Source organism: Hesperophylax consimilis, chromosome 25, assembly GCF_061612785.1.
Source record: "Hesperophylax consimilis isolate HC1 chromosome 25, BYU_Hcon_1.0, whole genome shotgun sequence".
Classification (NCBI taxonomy): domain Eukaryota; kingdom Metazoa; phylum Arthropoda; class Insecta; order Trichoptera; family Limnephilidae; genus Hesperophylax; species Hesperophylax consimilis.
Window position 1 is genome coordinate 14,613,231 of NC_142860.1, and position 22,740 is coordinate 14,635,970.

Consider the following 22,740-nt stretch of genomic DNA (forward strand, 5'->3'; position numbering starts at 1 on the left):
CACGATTCGCTGGGTCAATTTAAAGAATGTCCCCTTTGGCATCTTCTGTCCATAGTATAAATGAGATAGTACTATGTCTTTCGTCGAAGTAAATATTAGGTACCGAAGAAAGCTTAGGGACGCTTAGGTCATGGCCGTGAGCGAGACAGTACGATGAATATTATATGTTTTAAAGAGATGGTGACATAAACATTTGTCGGTTTTTAATTTTACACGCTTGTCGTGTGTGAAACATTGGTTGTTTTTCAATTGCTTCGCACCCAGTATCTTTGGATAATGCCGACGGACATTTCAAACTCTTATTTTATTTACCTTAATGTTGTCAAAAAAATGTTCGAAAAATACGAAGAACTCGATATTCCAACGGTTAATTTATCCAAATTATAATAAGTAATCTCCATTTATTGAGCTGGTACCCAATGAAAGAAAAACTTTGTTTCAGATTTACAAACTGACAAATATAAGTCTGTACGAAGCACGGAGACTATATCGGCAGATAACAAAATGGAAAATTCATTTTTATGTGAATTCTGTAAACAAACTTTCTTGAACTCACTGAGTTTAGAAATTCATAAAAGTAAACAGCACATCGGTAAGCACATCAAATATAATGAAATATTTTTATAATTAAAGTTTTGTTGTGATTTAATATTGTAATCCCTTTTTAGGTTATGTTCAGTGTGAAATTTGCTACCGAGCTTTCACAAGTACATCTTACTTGGACAGTCACAAGAAAGCAGTTCATTCTAAAATTCCTCCAAAGAGCTTGGAAAAGAAAACTAATTCTAGTTTGGAGAAAAAATCTAACGCAAACTTTGTGTGTAAATTCTGCGCCCATACATTCCAGCGGGAAGAACAGCTAATTTCCCACTTGACTCTGTCGCATAGTGAAAAGTGTGGCCCCAAGAAGCGTGGACGACCACCCAAAAAAGATATTTTAGCCAAAAAACTGCGTCTAAATGAAACATTAAACATTGTAAGTACCTACTTTTAATTTTTTTTTTTAAATAGTCCCAATTGCTCCCAACAGTCTGGAGCCAGTGAGACTGGCATCCCCAATTGCGGTGTGTCGTGAGGCTGAAGGTAGTGGGGAGGGGAAGGAGATGGGTAAGAGGAAGGTGGGGAAGTACCTGGCTATTCAGATCTGGTCACCAAACACGGCCAAAGCCATTTCAAGCAACGTTTTAATTCTGATTAGTGGTCTTACACCAGGGAAATACTGAGAGTATCTTCCACTCTGGAACGTGCTAAAATATACTATGCTAATTCCAAAAAATGTTCGTACTTTGTGTCTTTTTTTGTTTTGTTGGCTTTTTACAGCAGAATTACAACATTTCATCTACACCAAATTAATACAATCACATAGCAGTTTTATCAGTCTGCGTACATTCAATCTTATAACAAAACAATTACAAATAATAAATAATAAACAATCACATTTGGAGAGAAGAAAGGACTTCATTCAAACTTAAAACAACTCAATTACTGTCAAACTTGTTGTGAAATCAGATATGAGCGCATCAGCAGAATGCTGCCTGCTCATTACATAATAATAATAATAATAATAATAAATGACTAATAAAACATCACATTATGTAAAACATTTAAAATTATGGATTAATAAGTTAAACGTTGAAACACTGTTTGTATAAATTCGTTGTATTTTATTTTGTTAAAAGAGTTTATTTTTTATTTATTTAATTTTTTATTTTTTTTTTATTTTTTATACTACTCACGCACAGGCGGTGCCTTTGTGGGTTCCTATAACATTAATATGTATGTAATTTTTCATTCAGAAATTGTGTATAAAACTTGTGTGTAAAAAAATATAAGAAAAAAAAAATTCTTGTAAAAAAAACGTTTGTATACTTTTCACTCTTCTTCTTCGTAAGGTGGAGGACAGTTGGACTTTGACAGAGGTCAAAGTGGGGTGATCAAAGGTTATTCAGCCAATCAACGACATCGGCGGTCACTTCAACAGTTCAGCACAGATGCGCCTTTTGGAAATTGATGAAGGGAACATTTTTCAGCGTTTTGTTGTTTGAATATGTCCATATTCAAACAATTTATAATCCTTTAGGCATGCGTAATGCGCAAAACGGCTGTGACTCCACCGGATGCGGTTTAGAATGTCTTCCATGTTCCCAGGGAGAGAGAATTAAATGTCCCATACTATAAGATTTCATCTTTCTGCTTGCAAAAACATCTAGATGCCAGATTTCAGCAAAACGTTTATTGCACTAAAATTTTTTAAAAAAATCAAGGATTCGGGCCCAATCTTGGCTAAGACCATAAGTTTAACCGTTATCGCACAATAGTCGTGAAAAAGTCATAAAACTTTTTTGTTGACATTTCTCCAAATGAACTGGGAGGTTTTTTGTTTCCCCTGTAAAGTTTGGTAATACTAACGTAGCCGGTCGTGCGATCGCAACGATGACAGAAATTGCCATCTTCAATATGAATGTGTTTATAAGCATCAAACAAGTGTTTTTTTTATAACTCCTGTTTCTATACTACGTCTTGTAGTTGTTTTTTGCATCTCTAATTGTTTGGTCTATGTATTCTGGTTTTAGATGAAGATAAAAACTGAAGACAATGATGTGGAGAGGAACTCAACTGAACCAGAGTCTGCATCTACCAATGATAACTCAACAGTGAATCTACTGTCCTCCAGCCAAGTTGTAGAGATGGAGATTGCTGTAGGAATGGAAATACTATCTGAAGATAAAACTGAGAACTTCTGTAATATCTGCTCCAATTCATTTAGTTCTTTTTGTTATATTTAAGAAACACATTAAAAGACAGTTGGATTTATAGGCTGATCCTAATTAGACAAATCCATATTATATTAATTTGATTCTGACCTTTTAAGGGCCTCCCCCAAGCAATTCCTTCTATCATCTGGATTAGATTATAAATATTCAGAAGAGACGTGTTGGGTCATAAAGATGTCAGAGATGTATCCTGTTTAAATCTATATCTACCCAGTTTATTAAGGTTCTGATGGGCTTCCAAAATTACATTAATTCGTACACTGGTCTTTAAAATCCCTTTCACAATGATTATAAAATGATATGTTATTGTATGCTGACTACGGTTGACTGAATATGATTTTTTTGTTGTTTTAGATACCCGGCCATCTGTATGTAAAATTTGTGATAAAAGTTTTACAAAATTAAAGTATTTAAAGAAACATCTTCTTACCCACAAGTCTCTGGAATCTCTTGCTTGTACCGATTTGAAGAAAAAGATGGCATTAATGTCAGATCATGAAAAGGTACCTCCAAATAATGCTTTTGACTTTGCGTAAATATTAAATCAACAGTTTCTATTATAATTATTAAAAGATTGTGAAGTGGAATCATTATGTAACATATTTTTACAGGTAGTTCTCATGGAAAGTGAGGATATTACAGATGAGATCCTGTCGGATATAATGATAGAAGATATCCGGGAAGGAAGGGTGGAAAGGTACATCAAAGAAACCAAAGTAGGAGCAATGAATCCTGACTGCGATTCAAATGATGGTGGTGATAATAACAATATCGGCGATGATACCAAATCTGAAGAGAACATGGTAAGTTACATGTATGTAAAAGTAAATTTTTTAAACTCCAAACCTCCCAACATCACCTTAACCCCTCTGGCTAATTTGTTAGATTTTGGTAACAAATAGCTATTAGTCAGTATTACATTATGTAAAAGTATATTTTTCCCTTAGTCAGTTTGTTCAGTTTTAGGATCAGCTCTTGTGGTCTCGTAGAAATCGTTGTCCCCCTTACTGCCACTGTGAGAAATATGATCTAAACGGTGTTAGAAAATGAAAACACCACGCATTATATTCAAATTAGTATCCTTAATTAGTATCTATCGAAATTCCATCGGAAAAGTCACTTTGCACTTTGAAAACAAACTCTTCTTCACTACAAATTAGTAAAAATTATTAATTATCAGTAATTATTGTGACAAATGAAAAACAGAGCAAAAAGCACAACCTATCGCCAGCGGGTACTGTATACAACTGAATAGAACAACCCTTTATTTTTTAAACAATAAAATGTATACCTATTGTTTATGTCACCGCTGCGGCGCCATCGGAGTTGTTAGAATGTTTTTTCTATGTCGCCGTGGCGGCGACAATGAAGTGCAAAAGGTTAGATTATATTCACAATATTTTGTTCGTGGTTATTTGTCAATCCTCCCTGTCTGAGGAATTATTTTTCACAGCTCCGCAGAGGTCCAAATGAGCATAATGTCACATTATTGACATCTTGCAACAATTAAACCGGCCGTGGTGACATCTTGGGATGGGTACATTAAGTAGGTAGGACGATTAGAGGATTTGATATTAAGGTTTTATATCCAACAAGTATTTGCGAATGCGTACCTTTCAGTCCCATACAATCCCATACATATTGTGTGAACAAGTTCAGTGTTTAGACGAAAAAACGTGAGGTGAGCAATTTTTAACTTTTTTATATTTGCACTCAAAATTTTTATTTAAAAAAAACTAGCTGTACCCCGCTACGTGTTGCGGAGGCTCAGTATGTCTGTGCAGATATAGAAACAATAGCGAATGTTGCTTTTAGGTCCAACATAGGGCGCCGTTTTAAAAAAAAATGCATGTTTTTATCTGTCGCAGGTGATATCTACATAATATAGGTAAATAAAAACACACGCGTATTTGAATGCAACTTTGTGTCAAAACTTCAAAGCAGTCGGTGGAGAAAATTTGGATATTTAAGATTTTGAACAAATTTTCTAATAATACAATATAAAAGGTTATTTCATCATCTTTCAAAAACAGTTTTTAGTTTTCAGTTACATTTAGAAATACATATTCCATTTATTTGGATTTTATTGCATAACGGAAATAAAAATTATACAAATTAAGACAGCGGAAATATAACGGTCAATATGCCAGAGCCCTGAGAGGTTAAATAAAAATACTAGAATAGGTATTATATTGCATTGACTAGGATTTTTGTGATAGTTGTGTCACCATTTCCTTGAATTTTTGAAGGTTTGATCGTTTTTATTAACATGTTTAAAGCTATTTTTCACTACAGAGCAAAATGGTGGGGAAAACTAATCAAGGAGCAAACCATAAGACCAAGGAATATCGCTTGCATAAATGTTCGTTGTGCGACCGAACATTTACAAGAACAAATCATATTATACGACACATGTCGGCACACAATTATGATTTTCCGTTTAAATGCGATAAATGCACAAAGGTATGTGATATTATATAACAAGTAAAAATGCTTTCAGCTATTAACTCAACGCCTACAACCGGGGATTGTTAAAAAAATACGACGATCTTGACGACTCTTAGCTGTAAAATATTATGCACTAATTACTAAAATGTTTTGAATGGCTTGTAGTAAAGTTTGGAAGTTATAAATTCTAGTATACTTGAAAACTGAGTATATTTTTAACCCATTGGCCTCCGAATTGTTTTGTACCGAAGTTTTAAATCTGCAGTGGTGTACTAAATCTTACATAACTTTTAAACTAAACATACAAACGAAACAATTTTTTTAAATTTACTCGTTCATTGAATTAAGGTATGCAAAAAATATATGCAGTTTTTTAAAAAATAATAATAATATGATTAAACGAGGATATAAAAATATTTTTTTTCATAAAACCCATTTTTTTTTCTTTTTTTTATAATTGGATTAAGAAAAGTTTTACATTAATCATACTTATGACCATAATATATTTTATTTCAATTTGGGCTGATGTTAGCCGCCCACCACGCATTTTACGAACAAGCTTGTCAATTCCCGAACCACACGCTATTTAAAAAAAAATTCAATGACGCTGAAATATAACAAAATTTCAATCGTAAATATCAGGAAAAAACTGTACCAACGGAGTCCTGCCAATTACTACGAAATGAATGCTTAATTATCTACAGAGCGATTGGCATTTAAAATTTTAAACACAGATGTCAATAATGTATCCCTTTTTCGTTTTTAAGCCGACGACACCAGACCCGCCAGGATGGCGTCGTTTGAGGCCAATGGGTTAAGGTGGAAATAATAATATTCTAAATAATTGAATAAGTTTACTTTTTAAGTCTTTGTTTCATTTGGTTATACTACGACTTTCTCAGGCATCCTCGACCTCTTCTACCTTTCACTTACACATCTTTCTTCATTCATGTTCATCACATATGCCACATTTTACCACTCATAAGTAATTGATTTATTTATTTATTATTTATTAATGCCCTATCGGGCTTTTACATAGTAAGTTGACAGTATATGTATGTAAGGGGCCGTTCAAGTATTACGTAAGCAGATTTATTACAATTATTTACCCCCTCTTCCCCCTTGTCACCAAAAGTAAGCAAAGCTCTTACCCCCCCCCCCCTCCCATGCTTACGTAAAAATTGGTACCTATATGCATTTTTCTGTTAATGTATTCTGTTTTATACACAATTCAACTTTGGCGAAAGAGGATCAACGGTAACACAAATATTAACTTGCTTTGATTTGCTTACAACACGTCAAATCGTCAATCGTACTGAAACGAAACAATAGATTGATGGAAGAAATTTTGACAAGTGAGTAGCGCGCGAATTCGCGTAATTCCCCCATTCGCTTCTAAGCGAGTACCTAAACGTATTAATTATTTGTGGGAATCCCCGAATATGTATTCGGTTTTCAAACATAGACAATGTGTGGGTTGCCAATGTGTAAAAAAAAATAACTACTGCTGAGCAGTGCTGACGTAATCACTATCTCGACCCCCCCACCCCCCCATGTCATCAAAAATAAGCAAAGCAAAAACCCCCCTGCCCCCCTATAGTGCTTACATAATACTTGAACGACCCCTAAGTGTAACAAGTACATGGATAAAATAGCTAAATATAATTTACTCATAAGGTAATTAGAAAATAATATGGTGAAGTAAATCAAAGTATGAAAGCAAGACCTTTTTTTAAAGCCATTAAATAATACACGTCAATAACTAGCAAACAGGTCTAAAATTAGTTGCCTTTTGAAACTCACAAAGTTATTAACACCAAATATATCAATAAGTTTACAGTATTTGTTTGCAAGGTGATGAATTCTTGGAATTGGTGAATACAAAGAGTAGTTAGTATTGAGGTTATTGTTACATTCAAAAGTGTCTTTGCTTCTATTTGATCATGCCACGTCTTCCTCGGGCGTCCCCTACTTTTTCTACCATCCAATTCATGTAGTATCATTTAAAAAAAAACATTACTTCAACCTTAATTCGAACCTACATATCTCATTCCAGTGTAGAGATAAGTTTTTTTTTTAATCCGTCCATAGACGGTGTGCAACAGAAAGTTATTTCAAATGATCTGCATAAGGGTAAGTGTGTAGTATATATTCCAAGCTGTTAATTAATACCTCCCTAATTGAGAATAACTCCTCTTTAATTATAATTTGAAAAGTCTTCCTCGAATTTTTCAACCATTCACTTCTATACACGGTGTCCGGAAACTCGTAGTACAAGCGGGAAACTGGAGAATCTACACCACATGGGGAACCCAAAAAAACATAAAGTTTTTTGATTTGAGCATTTTCAAAAAAAAAAAAAAAAAAACCAAAAAAAAATATTTTTCGGCTATTTTAGGGTTAAAGTTTTTTCTGGTGTTTAGGGTTGAATAACAGATGTTTTAACCCTGCAGAGCAGAAATATTTTATGATTACACCGGGTTAAATGAAGGGTGATTTCAAAATAATGCTTCAAATCCGAGTTTCTTCATTTGTTTTACTTTCAAATAGTTTTAATTAGTTGGGTACTTTGATCTTCAGTAATAATTTATAAGAATTTGATTAAAAAAAAAAAAAAAAAAAAATCAACTTCAAACTCGATTTACTCGATAACGAAAGCTCAAATAAAAAAAAAATATACTACAAAATCGACTCCAAATGTGATGTAGATTCACCAGTTTCCCGCTTGTACTACGAGTTTCCGGACACCCTGTATACCGTATTGCCACTATTACAAAACATTCCATCGTTTATTCGATTCCGTATCTCATTATCTCTGCACAGGAGGACTTACCACTATAACTACCATTCAAACACTAACAAGAACAAACTTTGGAATTTTCAGCAAAATCGGACCAGTTTTGAGTCTATAGCGGACAAAGAAAGAAACATTAATTTATATATAATATATGATACATTAGAAATGTATAGACATGGATTGTACCTAGTTATTTTCTTTTACAGGTTTTCCCAAACAATGAAATACTATTGAAGCATAAACGCAAACAGTGTAATAGTCTCACAAAACCATTCCAATGTGGTGCTTGTGGGCTTATATTCACTTGTGAGATGTCTTTGAACAAACACATCCTTGAGAACCATAAAGAGGAATCTGTGCCTGTTAATTTTATAGATCCGTCTCACCAGAAGAAAGAAAAGACCTTCATCTGTCTGACCTGCAACAAAGGATTCTACAAGTAAACCTTATTTATTTTATGTTATATAAATATTGGTTACATTTAGTACCTGTGATATGTTTCCTTGTAATGTCTCATATATGTGGTATGTATATTCAGTAATTACCGGGTGACGCATATAGTGTATAGGTGTGTGTGTGTATGTGTTCGTGTATATATGTATGAACATTGAACAGTTTATAATATTATTGACATGATGCCACTTTTAAATTTGGGCAGTGAAAAAATGTCGATGTTAGAATTTAGACAAATATTATTTGTACTGGACGGGAGTCCGCACAAGACTGTAGATTTGGGCGCCGGTTCCAAACCGTGTCTTTAACCGATGAGAATGCTCCTTTACGGCCGATGATGATGATAGTAGAAATATTTATGATGAAATCTGCCTCCCGCACCCAGGCTTGGTGAATGTTGGGCACTGGCTGTGCTTTCGTCTCTGCTCGCTCCTGGCGTTGGCGGTTTTCCAGAGAAGGGCCGGCTGGTCTTGAAGAGGTAACACCAGAAGGTTTGGAGCAGAAGACTTGGCGAGGTGAGGCAGATGGTGGGCAGGAGTCACTTGTAGATAATAAAACGCTTGGTTTCGGTGGTAAAGATGAACTAATTTTTATTTTTTTATGTGGCTGCTTATATATGCGAGTCACGCAATAAGCATGACTCGCACGCGACATTGGGCTGCGAGTCAAAAAGTGGTGGGGGATTCTATCCGCGCCAGTATTGTGTTTATATGCCCCGGCAAAATGTCGCATATTCATTTTGCCGGTAGCATAGCCGAAGGTAGACGCTTGAATTTGCGAGTTTGAAAAGATTTTGAAGGCTTACATGAATAACAATTACATAGTTTAAATGCATAGTAGTTATAAGAATGTGTATCTTGACAACTAGATTTTTTGTTTGTCAAGATACGACAAAAAATAAGAAAAGTTTGTAAATGAAAGTGTAAAAATGATCTTGAAGCGATCAAATTTGTAAAATATCGTTAAGTTAGCATTTTTCCCAGGTCCCCCGTAACATAGCGCTCAGAAAGAGATAAGATTCACTATGCCACGAGGTTCCTGGATTTTTGTACACGCAAAAAAGGTAAAAAACATTGTTCAAAAATGGTTATACATATATATGAAAAACAGCTTTTTTAATATCTCCTCAGTGGTAGCACATAGCAAATAGTGTTTATTTTACTACCGCCGAGGAGATGTACAAGTAAAATATAGACATTTGCAACATTTAAAAATTGATTTTTCCTAGTAAATTTTACATTGTAAAATGTTGAACATCTATCCGCTCGGCCAAGATAGACGCGCGATGCGGTATCGACGCCGTTCGGAGACAGAGTTTTCAAGCCGCCTTGGCCGAAAATGGGAACAAAATGACCAGTGGCGAGGAGTGGTGATTTCGCCAGTGGCGTGGGGTAGGCACATTTTATAAATGTAAAACATATTTTTATGAAATTAAATAATGTGGCCAACTACGTCCGTTACATTATTGAATGTATGAAGAGCACGGTTAATTGGTGAATTAGATGCTGCATTTGTTTTGTAATTAAGCATGTGGAAAAGCGCTGTGTGTCATGTACGTCTCAAAGGTATGTTAAAATTAATTAGGGACATAAATTCGGTACAGTCGATGTTATTGTTTAAAATTCTATCATACATGTTAAATCAGCTACCACTGCAAAGATTGAAATATACCTTGAAAGTTATTGTTGAATTTGGAGGTCAGATATTTTATAAATTTGTTTTGAATACATTCAATGCATATTCCAGTGTATTTCTGACTAATCCGAAATATAACATTACAATTGTACGTGGATGCCTGAGCACTTACTGAACAATAAAAATAAAACGGTTATTTTGTTTAAAACCACTATTTTTTATTAATTTACTGATTGACCTGTGTGAATTGTGGTTTTAAACAAAATAACTCTTTTATTTTTATTAAATATGTCAAAAAACAAAGTGATTGCTTTCTACAATAACTTACTGAACACTTTACTTACACATGGAAAAAAACAAAAGCATTTCATACTACTTATTAACGATTGAGTCAATGTACTTATTAAATATAAGTTTGCTATCAAAGTAAACGCCAAGGTCTTTACATTCCATTTTAGAAATAGCAGGTTCGTTGTTGAGTGAATAAGGGTACTTAATTACATGTTTATTTCTTGTGAATGTCATAGTATGACATTTGGAAACGTTGATATGTAAACAGTTAACTTAGCAATACTTGCAAAGCTTATCTAGGTAACTTGGTAAAGGTTCACAGTCAGATAGAGAACGAATAACTTTGAATATTTTCATGTCATCGGCATAAAGTTCATATTCGGAATTTTGATAACGTGATCCAATATCATTTATACAAATGTTGAAAATTGGTGAATTTGAGTATACATACTTTTGTATATTATATTTTTTTTGTCAACTATATTAACCCCTTGGGCCTAATACCAGTTCTTAAAATATTTCAACTTCAAATTTTTTCTTTTTTATGAGAAACGGCACAAGAATCCCAACTGCTTCAGTCAGTGAGACTATGGCATCCCCAATTTTTGTGATATTGAGGGAAGGGGGGAAGGGAAGGAGATGGGGAAGAGAAGGAGATGGGGAAGAGAAGGAGATGGGGAAGAGAAGGAGATGGGGAAGAGGAATGTGGGTATGTACCTGGCTATTCAGATCTGGTCACCAAACACGGCCAAAGCCATTCAAAAATGTTTCAATTCTGAACGGTTGCTTACACCAGGGCGATACTAAGAATATTTTCTAATCTGGAACCTCTTGCTTGATATTTAATTTCTTTAGATTCGCTGTTTTTAATGTAATTCTAAATAAATAACTGTTTTAGAAAGCAAATGAAAAAGTCTTTAAGATTTTAGTATTACAAATCGACATTATGCAATTAAAAATATAATTTTTTTTTGATTGAACATATAAATAATAGTTTTTAAAGTAGCTTACTGGTAGTTTTTATTGTGTAAACTGTAATTACCACCTTACACGAAACTAAAAAACATATTTAATTGGACAAAGGTATTATAAAAGTTATTGTGACCTCACTTTTTTCGTTTCATATTAAATTTATTTTTAAATTTTTAAAAGAAAGACAAACATTCCCGGGTTACGAATAACCTGACAATATTTGAAAATTTCCTACTACCACCACAGAAAGCTGAAAATGTTGCTTGTGTTGTGATGGAGGACTTAGCCAGCCAAGGAATTGAACACACTACGCCTGGGTGGGACCCAAACGCGATGTCAACTCGGCCACCGACCATATATAAAAATATTCAGTAAAAAATTTGCACACCTTCACAAATATTTTTCAGATGATAAATATTGTTTCATAGAATTATTTCAAATTTTTCAGCATTGTCTATGGTAAACTTTTAAATGAAAATACAAGGCGTGGTGTTCTCACTTCCTAACACTGCATAAATCATACATCTCACCGTAATACAGAATGAGAAAGCATGACTTTTATGAGTCTGTGTCACACTGAGAGAAATATCTCCCAAAGGGGTTTAAATTCTATGTTTCTCTTTTATTGGTTTGCCATGAGCTAAAAAGAATTTAACAATATTGAATCTTGTGAATGACAGGATGTGCTTGTGCCACTTATAGAAATGGAGCAACAGTTTTCCTTTTTTGTTTGTAGGCAAGGAGATTTAGACAAACATTCCAAAATACATTTGCCAAATGAGAAGAAATTTGAATGTCTGATATGCCAAAAGAAATTCCACCGGAAAGACAATTTAAGGTAAGAATGCCATTGTTAGTAATAATTGCCATCTTTAATGCGCAGACTCAAGGCATCCTGAGTCTGTGCTACATGCATTTTAATGGAGCCTGCTCCAAGGAGCTAGCAGCATTGATCCCTGGTGCACCGGTGCACGTGCGTAAAACTCGACGGACACAAGTGGAACACCCGTTCATAGTAGACGTTGGCTTCATGAGAATGGGTTGTTTCTTCAACTCATTTATGTGTAAGTCGGCTTGTGTGTGGAACCAGCACTGGCATCTGTTTTGCCTACTTCTTCATCTTCAAGACTCGCATTTATTAAATCCCTTCCTACAGCCCCTACCTTAACCCGCCTCACAACTGTGTCCAACTGAGTCGCTGCATAGTTACACTAAAAAAAATACAATAATTCGATCTACTTGACACATCCAACACCACCATGCGTGACACTCCAATACTACACAGTGTCCGGAAACTGGTAGTATATGCAGAAAACTGGTGAATCTACATTACATTTGGAGTCGATTTTCTGGTTTAACTTTTTTTTCTAGTGTAGAAGATTTCTAGTGTAAATGGTGTTACACAACTGACGTTAAACAATGGAAGAAAATGAAGGACATGCATAATTTATCTAATAGAATTAAAATTTCATTGTTTTATCTAACCCTAATGTTAAAATTGTATTTATTTTCACTAAAGTACATTTACAGCGAACTACAAATACTGGCATATGTTTTTAAATAAAAAAATCTAAGAACATTCTTGAGAAGGACATACGAAATTTTGTATGAAACCAAAACTAGCACTCTATGTTTATCAAAATATTTAGTATAGGTACTTATCGACCAGGAAATCAACTGATGTTTCAACTACCTATGGATAAATTATGCAAAGAATTGCATTAGTTTTGCAAAATAACTTTTTTGTATTTTCTTATATTTATTTTTTGTTACAAACGTGACGGACGCCTCTCAACATTTGCAAAAAATTTGGATCTGACCCAAACTCGTTATTATGTTCGTTTGCTTTTTCAGTCATCAGAACTTTCCAGGGGTTATTAACCTCTCAGAAAAGGACTTTTATTTACTTTGTGTTCCTTTGCGAACTGTCAAAACGCGAAAATTTTTGTGTTATTCACGAGTTTTGTTAAAAGCTTCATAACTCACGTTTTGGGAAACGTAGCCTCATTCTAAAAAATGTTTTGGAAAGATTATGAAATTCACTATCGTATTGTTTTGTTATAAGTAAATATTTGCGTTTCTAAATATACATTTTCTGAAAACGTCAAAAATATGTAAAAATCGCTGACCATTATTTCAAAGCTGTGAAAAATGTACTATTTTCTGAGTATCATAAAGAAATAACACTTTATATATTGAAGAAATATAATTAAAAACTATTAGTCACCTCAAAATATTAACCGTCCAAACTAAAATATTTTTAATAAATTATTTAAAAACGCAATAAATTATGAACGAACAAGATGACAAGTCCAATCGACTTAGATAATGCACCTCGAAATTCCATAGATATTCTTGAATGCAGACGCGTAGCGTTATTCATTATCGATACTCTGTTTTTTAAATCATGGCAATCCGTATACTAGTGATGGAAATAAATCGATTTTTGTAAAATCTCGCGCGTTTACGTGAAAAGACGTATTAATGTCTTGACCGCTTTTATCATATTTACGTCTTTTGACGTTCTAATGATCCGAGTGGTTAATAATTTATTTATTAAAAAATAATACAAGATTTCAAATTATTTATTTATTGACGCCCTATTGGGCTTTTAAGTACATAAAAATTACAAATTTCATTTTTAGCAACAGTATAAAACAAACAATACAAAATCGAAATAAAATATAATGATTTCTCATACATTATTTACATTTAAAAAGTGGTGGACTAATTTGGCTTTAAATGTATTGAAGTTTAAATTAAATATGTCAGCGACATCACTTAGTTCATTGCCCAACCTATGTATTCTTTCTAACACAGAATTCGTAGTGAAGTTATTGTTGTAGAATAAAATATTCCGTCTAGTATATTTTGGAGGTATATGTAAAGATAGCAAGTTTATAGTGTCAGGGCAGTCTAACCTTGAATGAACAATTTTATATAATAAAAGAAGATCAAATATTTTTCGCCTTTCAGATAATTTCGATAAGTTAAGTTTACTGCGTAAATTGACATAATTGATTTCAATAATAGGAATACCAATTTTGAAATTAATAAAACGTAAAAATTTATTTTGAATTTTTTCAATTTGTAAACAATGAGAGTTGAAATGAGGACACCAAATGGTTGCATTGTATTCAACCTGACTTCTAACCAGAGAAGTGTATAGTAATTTTATAGTTTTTATGTTATTAAAGTCTTTAGCGATTCTGAGAATAAATCCAAGCATTTGTAATCCCTTACTGGTAATGCTATTAATGTGATTCAAGAAGCGTAATTTGGAGTCAAAGATAACTCCAAGGTCATTGAATTCAAAAACTCTTTTTAGATTGGCATTGTTAATTGAGTAGTCGAATAATAAAGGGGTTTTAGATCTATGGAAACTGATCGTTTGGCATTTGTTGATATTAAGGTGTAATTTGTTTACGATGCACCATTCATAAAGTTTATTTAAGTTCATTTGTAGAGTTAAACAATCAGAAGAATTACCGATCGATTTAAACATCTTTAGATCGTCGGCGAATAGAAGAAAGTGAATATTATCGAAAATTAGTGAAATGTCATTAATAAATAGTAGGAAAAGAATTATGACAAGTTTGCAAAATATATATTTTTTCCTAATTATACTACTACTTCATAAGGTGAATTCCAATTGTATTGTTCTTGGTTCAGATCTCACACTAAAGTCCACGAGTTCAACAAGGAAGAGTTGAATTCCAACAGCCTCTGCGTGTATTGCGGCCGCTCCTTCTCCAACTCCTCCAACCTCATAGTCCACATGCGCAGACACACCGGCGAGAAACCATACAAATGTGACATATGCGAAAAAGGTAGACTCTTTGAACTTTCTTGTAAATTGACGTACATTCGGTATTCAAATATGTAACATTCGACCCTTTCAGGTTTTACCGTGATGAAGTGCTCGGCCTCATTGCTAAAAGGAGTTATTTTAGAATGAGTCGATTTTGACCAACTTGATATAGAACCAGACAGGACATAGTAGCCCAGCAATTTTGCCAATTGTCTTGATAGACTCAATGGATTGACTTGATTGATTGATTGATTAATTGACTGTCACTATTCACATTTTCTCAATGGTTTATAAGTATTGAAAATCCATTTGTGTTATTGACTACTGCCTTGCAACAATTTCCATTCTGTAACTGATCGACAAGAAGAACTGCCTTGCAACAGTTCTCATTCTGTCACTGATTGACAAGAAGAACCGCCTTGCAACAATTCCCATTCTGTCACTGATTGAGAAGAAGAACTGCCTTGCAACAGTTCTCATTCTGTCACTGATTGACAAGAAGAACCGCCTTGCAACAATTCCCATTCTGTCACTGATTGAGAAGAAGAACTGCCTTGCAACAGTTCTCATTCTGTCACTGATTGACAAGAAGAACCGCCTTGCAACAATTCCCATTCTGTCACTGATTGAAAAGAAGAACTGCCTTGCAACAGTTCTCATTCTGTCACTGATTGACAAGAAGAACCGCCTTGCAACAATTCCCATTCTGTCACTGATTGAGAAGAAGAACTGCCTTGCAACAGTTCTCATTCTGTCACTGATTGACAAGAAGAACCGCCTTGCAACAATTCCCATTCTGTCACTGATTGAGAAGAAGAACTGCCTTGCAACAGTTCTCATTCTGTCACTGATTGACAAGAAGAACCGCCTTGCAACAATTCCCATTCTGTCACTGATTGAGAAGAAGAACTGCCTTGCAACAGTTCTCATTCTGTCACTGATTGACAAAAAGAACCGCCTTGCAACAATTCCCATTCTGTCACTGAATATTTTTTTTTTAGATATTTGACTGATTGCCTTTTTGCCTTTACACTGGAATTTTTATGATACTTACATGAATAAGTCATTACAAAATAAAATTTCAATCATTGTTAAAAGATGATACTTAACTGACAAACAACCATTAACGTATCGTGTCGCGACCCTGACTAAAAAACATATTATGTATGCTGTATCTGTGAATGTGTTAATTGATTTTTTTCTCACTTTATGACCTGGTCTGCTCTGCTCCAGGTTTCCCGCGCTCCTCTGACCTGAATTGTCACAGGCGGACCCATACAGGAGAAAAACCTTGTTTGTGTACCGTTTGCGGAAAAGGTAAAGTCCATAAATTCTATTTAACAAGCTAGTGCCATACTTAACCCGTCTCAGGCGTCTGGAATATTGACTGTTATATTTCTTAAAGATGCTGTCAGAAGGTCGGAGAATTTGTGTGTATATCCGCTTTGCAATAAAATCCAAATAAACAGATCATTTCTGAATGTATCCCAAAACTAAAAACTGTTTTTGAAAGGTCATTTTATTGTTCAAAATAAACATATAATTTTGAATGCAAACGTTAAAAAGTTTAAAAAATGGATTAACTTAAGTTTTTACATTTAATAACTAAACTAAAATTACTGATAAAGAAATAAAAAACACATCTTTTTATAAAATATTAAATATTTATAAGTAAACCATAGACAAAATGCGAGAAATAATTAACAAAGAATCTGCCTCAACACAGGTTCGCCTAGTGAGGCAGGTTATGCACAACTTAAAATATAGTACATATAATATTATGCCACTCATACATATTTACTTTTTCTTCTATTAGAAACTGTTCTATTATTGTAACATTAGTTTTTCAACAATGTCATTGTTACTAACTTACATAAAGGTATTTTACTTACTAATGATATATTCTGTAATTTTTTGATGAAATAAATAAATTTAATATAAAAATGTATAGGCGCCTCAATTTCTTTGTTTCATACTAAATAATTTATAAAAAATTCACAAAGCTTCATAAATTTCAGAATAAGATCAGAAACTTTGCTTTCATAGAGGTGCACATTTTAACACTTCTGTAGTTAATCTAGATTTGAATACAAAGCATAGTACAGTTGAACTTGGTTATAATGAGCAATTACAAAATGATATTTTAGTTCAGCCTTATCTTAATATAATTGTTGACTCTTATAACGAGGTTGATTCACTGATATAATAGTTTAATAGGGAATTATTCGAGAATTTCCTATCCCGTCAGATACATATTCTTATGGCACTACCTGTGATTGTCGGCTATGTGAACCATTGCTATCTATCGGGAAGAATGTAAAATTGTCATAAAATCTGCGAAAGTCATGCAAAATTTGAGCTTCGCAAATTTGTTCTCTTTTTACGTCTCCTTTTGTATTACAACAAATCGTCAATTTTGTTTTAAAAATCAATAAATATGTTGATGAAGTTACCTAGTTATGAGTACCTACATCCCTGCACGGGGTAAATTTATGATAGTGATGCACAACTTTTTCAGCAGAGGTTTAGCTTTGCCTATTTTTCAAACAGGCCGCGACCTACAAGCAGATTTTTTTTTGAGGTGAAGGGGGTTGACAGCGATATTCAAGAGTTAAGGTTTCTGTTGATTTTTTGAATTTCGTGTAATGCAAAGCGGTTCTTTAAATTTGGTTCCATTTAGCAAATGCAGTATAAATCAACCAAAACTAAAAAAATGTTCTCAGCCAGGGTTTTCAAGAACTTCCCCAAACATTTAAATTTTCTCCATAGCCAAGTGGGCCGTATGAAATTGACACGCGGGCCGCAGGTTGTGCATCACTGGTTTGTGACAAGTAAAATTTCACAATCAAAAACCAAAACAATCCAGCAAGCTGGTTATTTTTATGATTGCGATGAAGTTCTGAAGGTACAGTACGCACAAGGTAGTGATATTTTTCTTGGAAGCCTTGAACCAGGTGATGATAGTTATAATGCTTTGAAGCCTTGAACCAGGTGATGATAGTTATAATGCTTTGAAGCCTTGAACTAGGTGATGATAGTTATAATGCTTTGAAGCCTTGAACCAGGTGATGATAGTTATAATGCTTTGAAGCCTTGAACTAGGTGATGATAGTTATAATGCTTTGAAGCCTTGAACCAGGTGATGATAGTTATAATGCTTTGAAGCCTTGAACTAGGTGATGATAGTTATAATGCTTTGAAGCCTTGAACCAGGTGATGATAGTTATAATGCTTTGAAGCCTTGAACTAGGTGATGATAGTTATAATGCTTTGAAGCCTTGAACCAGGTGATGATAGTTATAATGCTTTGAAGCCTTGAACTAGGTGATGATAGTTATAATGCTTTAAAGCCTTGAACTAGGTGATGATAGTTATAATGCTTTGAAGCCTTGAACCAGGTGATGATAGTTATAGTGCTTTGATTGTTTTGAAGAGGAAATTGAGAAGCGTGAAAGCGAAATCTTTAAAACAATCAGACTTTTAAAAACCTATTTAGGAAATAACGATTAGTGGGCTACAAGGAGCAAATTTAGTTGGTCACCTCGTGCTCATTATAACTAAGTTTGACTGTATTTTCTCTTTCTAACTTCGTATATATCTATGACAGTAAGGGAGACACAATGACTTCTATAAAACCATATGAGCTGTTCCCAAAAGCCAACAAATTGACTCTTCGGGTAATATCGGTTTGTTTGCAAAACCAAACGCATTGGCCTGAAGGGTTAGTAAATATTTGTCTAGGTTTTCATATTTTAATGCGATTTGCAGTGATTAGGATTTAGTCTTCTGTATACTCAACTGTTTATTGGTACTCTTGTCTTTTGCTACATTCTTCAACTAGAAAATACAAAGAATTTTGTGAATGTAATTTTGTGTTGAAGGATTCTCACGCTCCAACAAGCTGGTGAGGCACATGCGCGTCCACACCGGCCAGCGACCATACAAGTGCATCTTCTGCGTTCGCGCCTTCACGCAGTCCAACGATCTGACACTGCATCTCCGGCGGCACACGGGTGACAAGCCCTACGTCTGCGGCGTATGCGGGGATCGCTTTATTCAGGTATGTTCAATAGATTGAAGTGAATCTATGTATTGTACGATTTTATAACCACTATATCTATCTGTCTGTCCATCTTAACCACTCGAGCGATGAGATTTCCGTTTGTGTTCGGTTTCGGTTTCAGCTATTTAATTTAATTAATATCATACCCCTGAATATTAACACGGAAAAACATTAACTGCTTACTGGGTTTTAAAGCCAATGAATCCACCTAAATTTGACAGTTTATCCCATATTTTAGGTTATATCAATTAAATTAAATTGAAAGTGGGTCGGTGATTTGGAGTCCACACCAGGTAAAGTATTCTCTCATGTTGGAGAGAGTTCAGAAGAAATTCTTGAGATTTTTCTACATGAGGGAGTATGGCTACTACCCGTGGCTCTATCCCACTGACTTTCTTTTGGGTATGCTCGGAATGAACTATCTACGGGTCAGGAGGGATGTGCGCATTGCTACACATTTCTTTAGACTGATTCGTGGATGTTTTGAAAACTCGGTCATCATGGAGAGCATTCATTTCTATGTTCCCGATGGTTATCTACGTCACCGACAACATAGACTATTTTATCTCCCGGCCTGCAGAACTAACTTGCCAATGGTCATGCCTGTGGGGAGAGCAATCTTGCTGTTGAACAGAATCAATTCGGTTATCGACATTTTTAGCATCAATGAAGCTTCCTTTAAAAGGCAAGCTCTATTATTACTGGTATAGTTGATATACACACTTCATATTAATCTACGAATTCTTATTACAAAAATATTTCAAAAACGCATTGAAATTAACAATTTTGTAATGTTTTTGAAATAAATAAACAAAATTGAATTGAATTAAAAAAAGAGGGTTAATTTATAATTCATGAAAATCACCTAAGTACGTAAATTTGGGTAGCCGTCACTCAAGTGGTTAGTATCAAACAATGTTATCTACAAAACACTCAGACAAATCAATTGTAAAAAAAAACTTTATTTTTAAAAATCAAGATTTTTTTTTGTATTTTTAATTGCATATGTCCGTCTGCAGTATTAAAATTTTATAGAGTCCATCTGTTAGATGAAACTTGAAAAGCAAATCATTGGAAAATTAATGTCAACCGGGAATATTTCTACATAAATCATGAATCTGACAGATCATTATTTAGTAACTTAACGAAAAAATGTCAGAGTAAATGTAAATGTCAGAGGAGCTCCTACTGTTTGATATTGTATGTATATTTCAATATCCTGTCCATAATTCATGTACTTGAGAAATAATATACAATGTAATGTTAAACAATTTACAATTCGGGAGGCGGGTATGGGTACGACGCCTCGGGAACCATTTATTGGTTAACTAACACCACTGCTATAGGTCATCCCAAGTGGCAAGCTACGTTTCGTGACTTAGCAGGGGTGCCCAGGTTCATGTGGTGTGGTTTGTGCATGTCTTGGTGGCAGACGCGTCTGCTCTCCAGTAAGAGAACGCAGTAGCATGGCAGGCCAGATCGGGAGAGACTGGTTGATGGAGACCCTTTGACCTCTCCATCAGAACTCTTGCATCGCGGTGGGAGGGATGGATTCATATGTCCACTCCTGCACACACTAACCCCCAGATTCTTATGCATCCCTCATAACTGTTTCCTCAAAAAGACCCTCCACACAGCATCCCTAAAGATGACATGGGCCTTAAGGAAATTATTTTCCTCAGGACATCCTGTGTGGAGCTAATGTAAAACAAAATGTCTATAGCGTTGCCGTTTATCGTTATTAATGGTATTTTTTCCTGTATTCAACGTCTGACCTTATTACAGGGCACGGCGCTGCAGGCACATAGGAGAATACAGGACCATTACGAGCAAGTGAACCAGCCTACTCCATTTGCTGCCATCTCGGTCAATAATCCCAGTCAGGATAATGGGCCCCACAGGGTGGCAAGAGTGGAATCGTTTAAGCTAGAGGTTAGCATTCTATTTTTTCTTCATAATACTTAGAATGAGATCACCGGCACCTCAGGATGAAGAGACTCCAATTCTCCTATGGTGCCAATGTCAGGCTCATTTACTTATTGTTAAAGGAATGAGGTAAAATAGGAGATATCACAGACCTGAGTGCTCATGGGAACTATGGTAAACCGGGCACGCTGTGCTAGTGGGTGGATATCCAGTAAATTCACAGCAGAACATTCACCATGGAGAAAATTATTTGCCATTATTGATTTGGAAGGGTGTTTTTAAGCAAAATAATTTAGTGCAAATAAAAGCCAAGTATTAAAAAAAAAGAAATAACAGTTAGGTTAGGTCGGGTCGGGTCAGATCGGGTCAGGTTGGATCAGGTCCGGTTGGGTTATGTTAGATTAACTCGTTACTATCAATGTAATACAAACAGTCCTTAGCACCATTCATAATTTAATTTCATGTGTGAGGTGAACTTTCCACGGTGAATTGTGGGCAGTGATTGTTCCTAGAAACCATTGGGCACCAGGCGAGAGTTGAATCGTTTAAGCCAGAGTTTAAAGAACGAGTGTAGCACATAAAAGCACTGAACCTATGCACCTTTCCTTCTGCGGACATCTGGGAGGCCATAAACCATCTCTGTAACATTTATATTTATCTTCCAGGCTTCTCATCAGAGTTCTTCTACTGCAACAGCGCTATGTGGGAGACCCTATACGGCATGATCTGCGCCTACTCCACTGTGTCCCTGTGAACATTGTGATCAGTCTACCCTATTGGGCGTTACAGATATCAGTATTAGTGTGTTTATTATTCTTTTTTTATTTCATTGCTGCGACATCAATATTTAATGGCAGGTAATCTCAATGCTCGACTAAGCTGTTGGAGCTGATGTAATTGGATATCATGCCAGCCATTATTCCTATGCAATGGTGAAATATTTTTTTTTATTAAAGTTTAATAATATAGTAATTAATACGTCTAAATGTTATATTTTATCTTTACACTGCTTGAGAATGTCTGGACATAGGTTGCCAAGTGATGAACAGCTAAGAATAAAGTGGATTGTTCCTTAAAATCCATCAATATAAACCAATGTAAAACTCTCATATTTGTAATATGTAGACGTTTTATTCTATCAGACTATGTGATGCCTCTGAAATCAGTTATTATCTAAGTACCTATGTTCTGATTTGATCAAAATGCTATTTTAATAACAATATAAATAAGCACTATTTCAAAACTTTACCTCACTTTTCAATATTTTACCTCAGAAAATTTTTATTTCTGTTGCAAGCCACCATTTTGAAAACACTGCAAATTTGTTTCTCATCTTATTCTATTAAAAGAATGTGTAGATATATACCTTCATAGGAAAACAAACTAAAATTGGTTTCATCCTTTGTTATTGTTTTGAAGCGTTTATTTGTGATGTGTTTGATATGATGAGTTCATCTGAAGTTCTGGTTTATAATGATTCCTAGATATTTTATTTCGTTAGATTTTCTAAAGTAGGGCAATGGCAGAAGTTGGTATCTATGCATTCATGTGTTCTTATGTAATATAACAA

The 22,740-nt window shown here is 34.6% G+C and overlaps 2 protein-coding genes across 2 annotated transcripts; both read left to right on the forward strand.

Moving 5' to 3' along the window:
- Nucleotides 1-2,573: 2,573 nt before the first annotated feature.
- LOC149411570 (uncharacterized) lies at nucleotides 2,574-5,029 on the forward strand. Its single transcript, XM_089646680.1, has 4 exons — nucleotides 2,574-2,742; nucleotides 3,129-3,277; nucleotides 3,386-3,577; nucleotides 5,024-5,029. Exons 1-4 carry the CDS (start codon nucleotides 2,574-2,576, stop codon nucleotides 5,027-5,029), a joined length of 516 nt encoding a protein of 171 aa, XP_089502806.1.
- A 48-nt stretch (nucleotides 5,030-5,077) lies between these two features.
- Nucleotides 5,078-21,924, forward strand: LOC149411571 (zinc finger and BTB domain-containing protein 41-like). Its single transcript, XM_089646681.1, has 8 exons — nucleotides 5,078-5,237; nucleotides 8,226-8,458; nucleotides 12,107-12,208; nucleotides 15,043-15,200; nucleotides 16,415-16,498; nucleotides 19,063-19,241; nucleotides 21,030-21,123; nucleotides 21,836-21,924. The coding sequence occupies exons 1-8, from the start codon at nucleotides 5,187-5,189 to the stop codon at nucleotides 21,922-21,924; spliced, it is 990 nt and encodes a 329-aa protein (XP_089502807.1). The 5' UTR covers nucleotides 5,078-5,186.
- The last annotated feature ends 816 nt before the right edge of the window (nucleotides 21,925-22,740 follow it).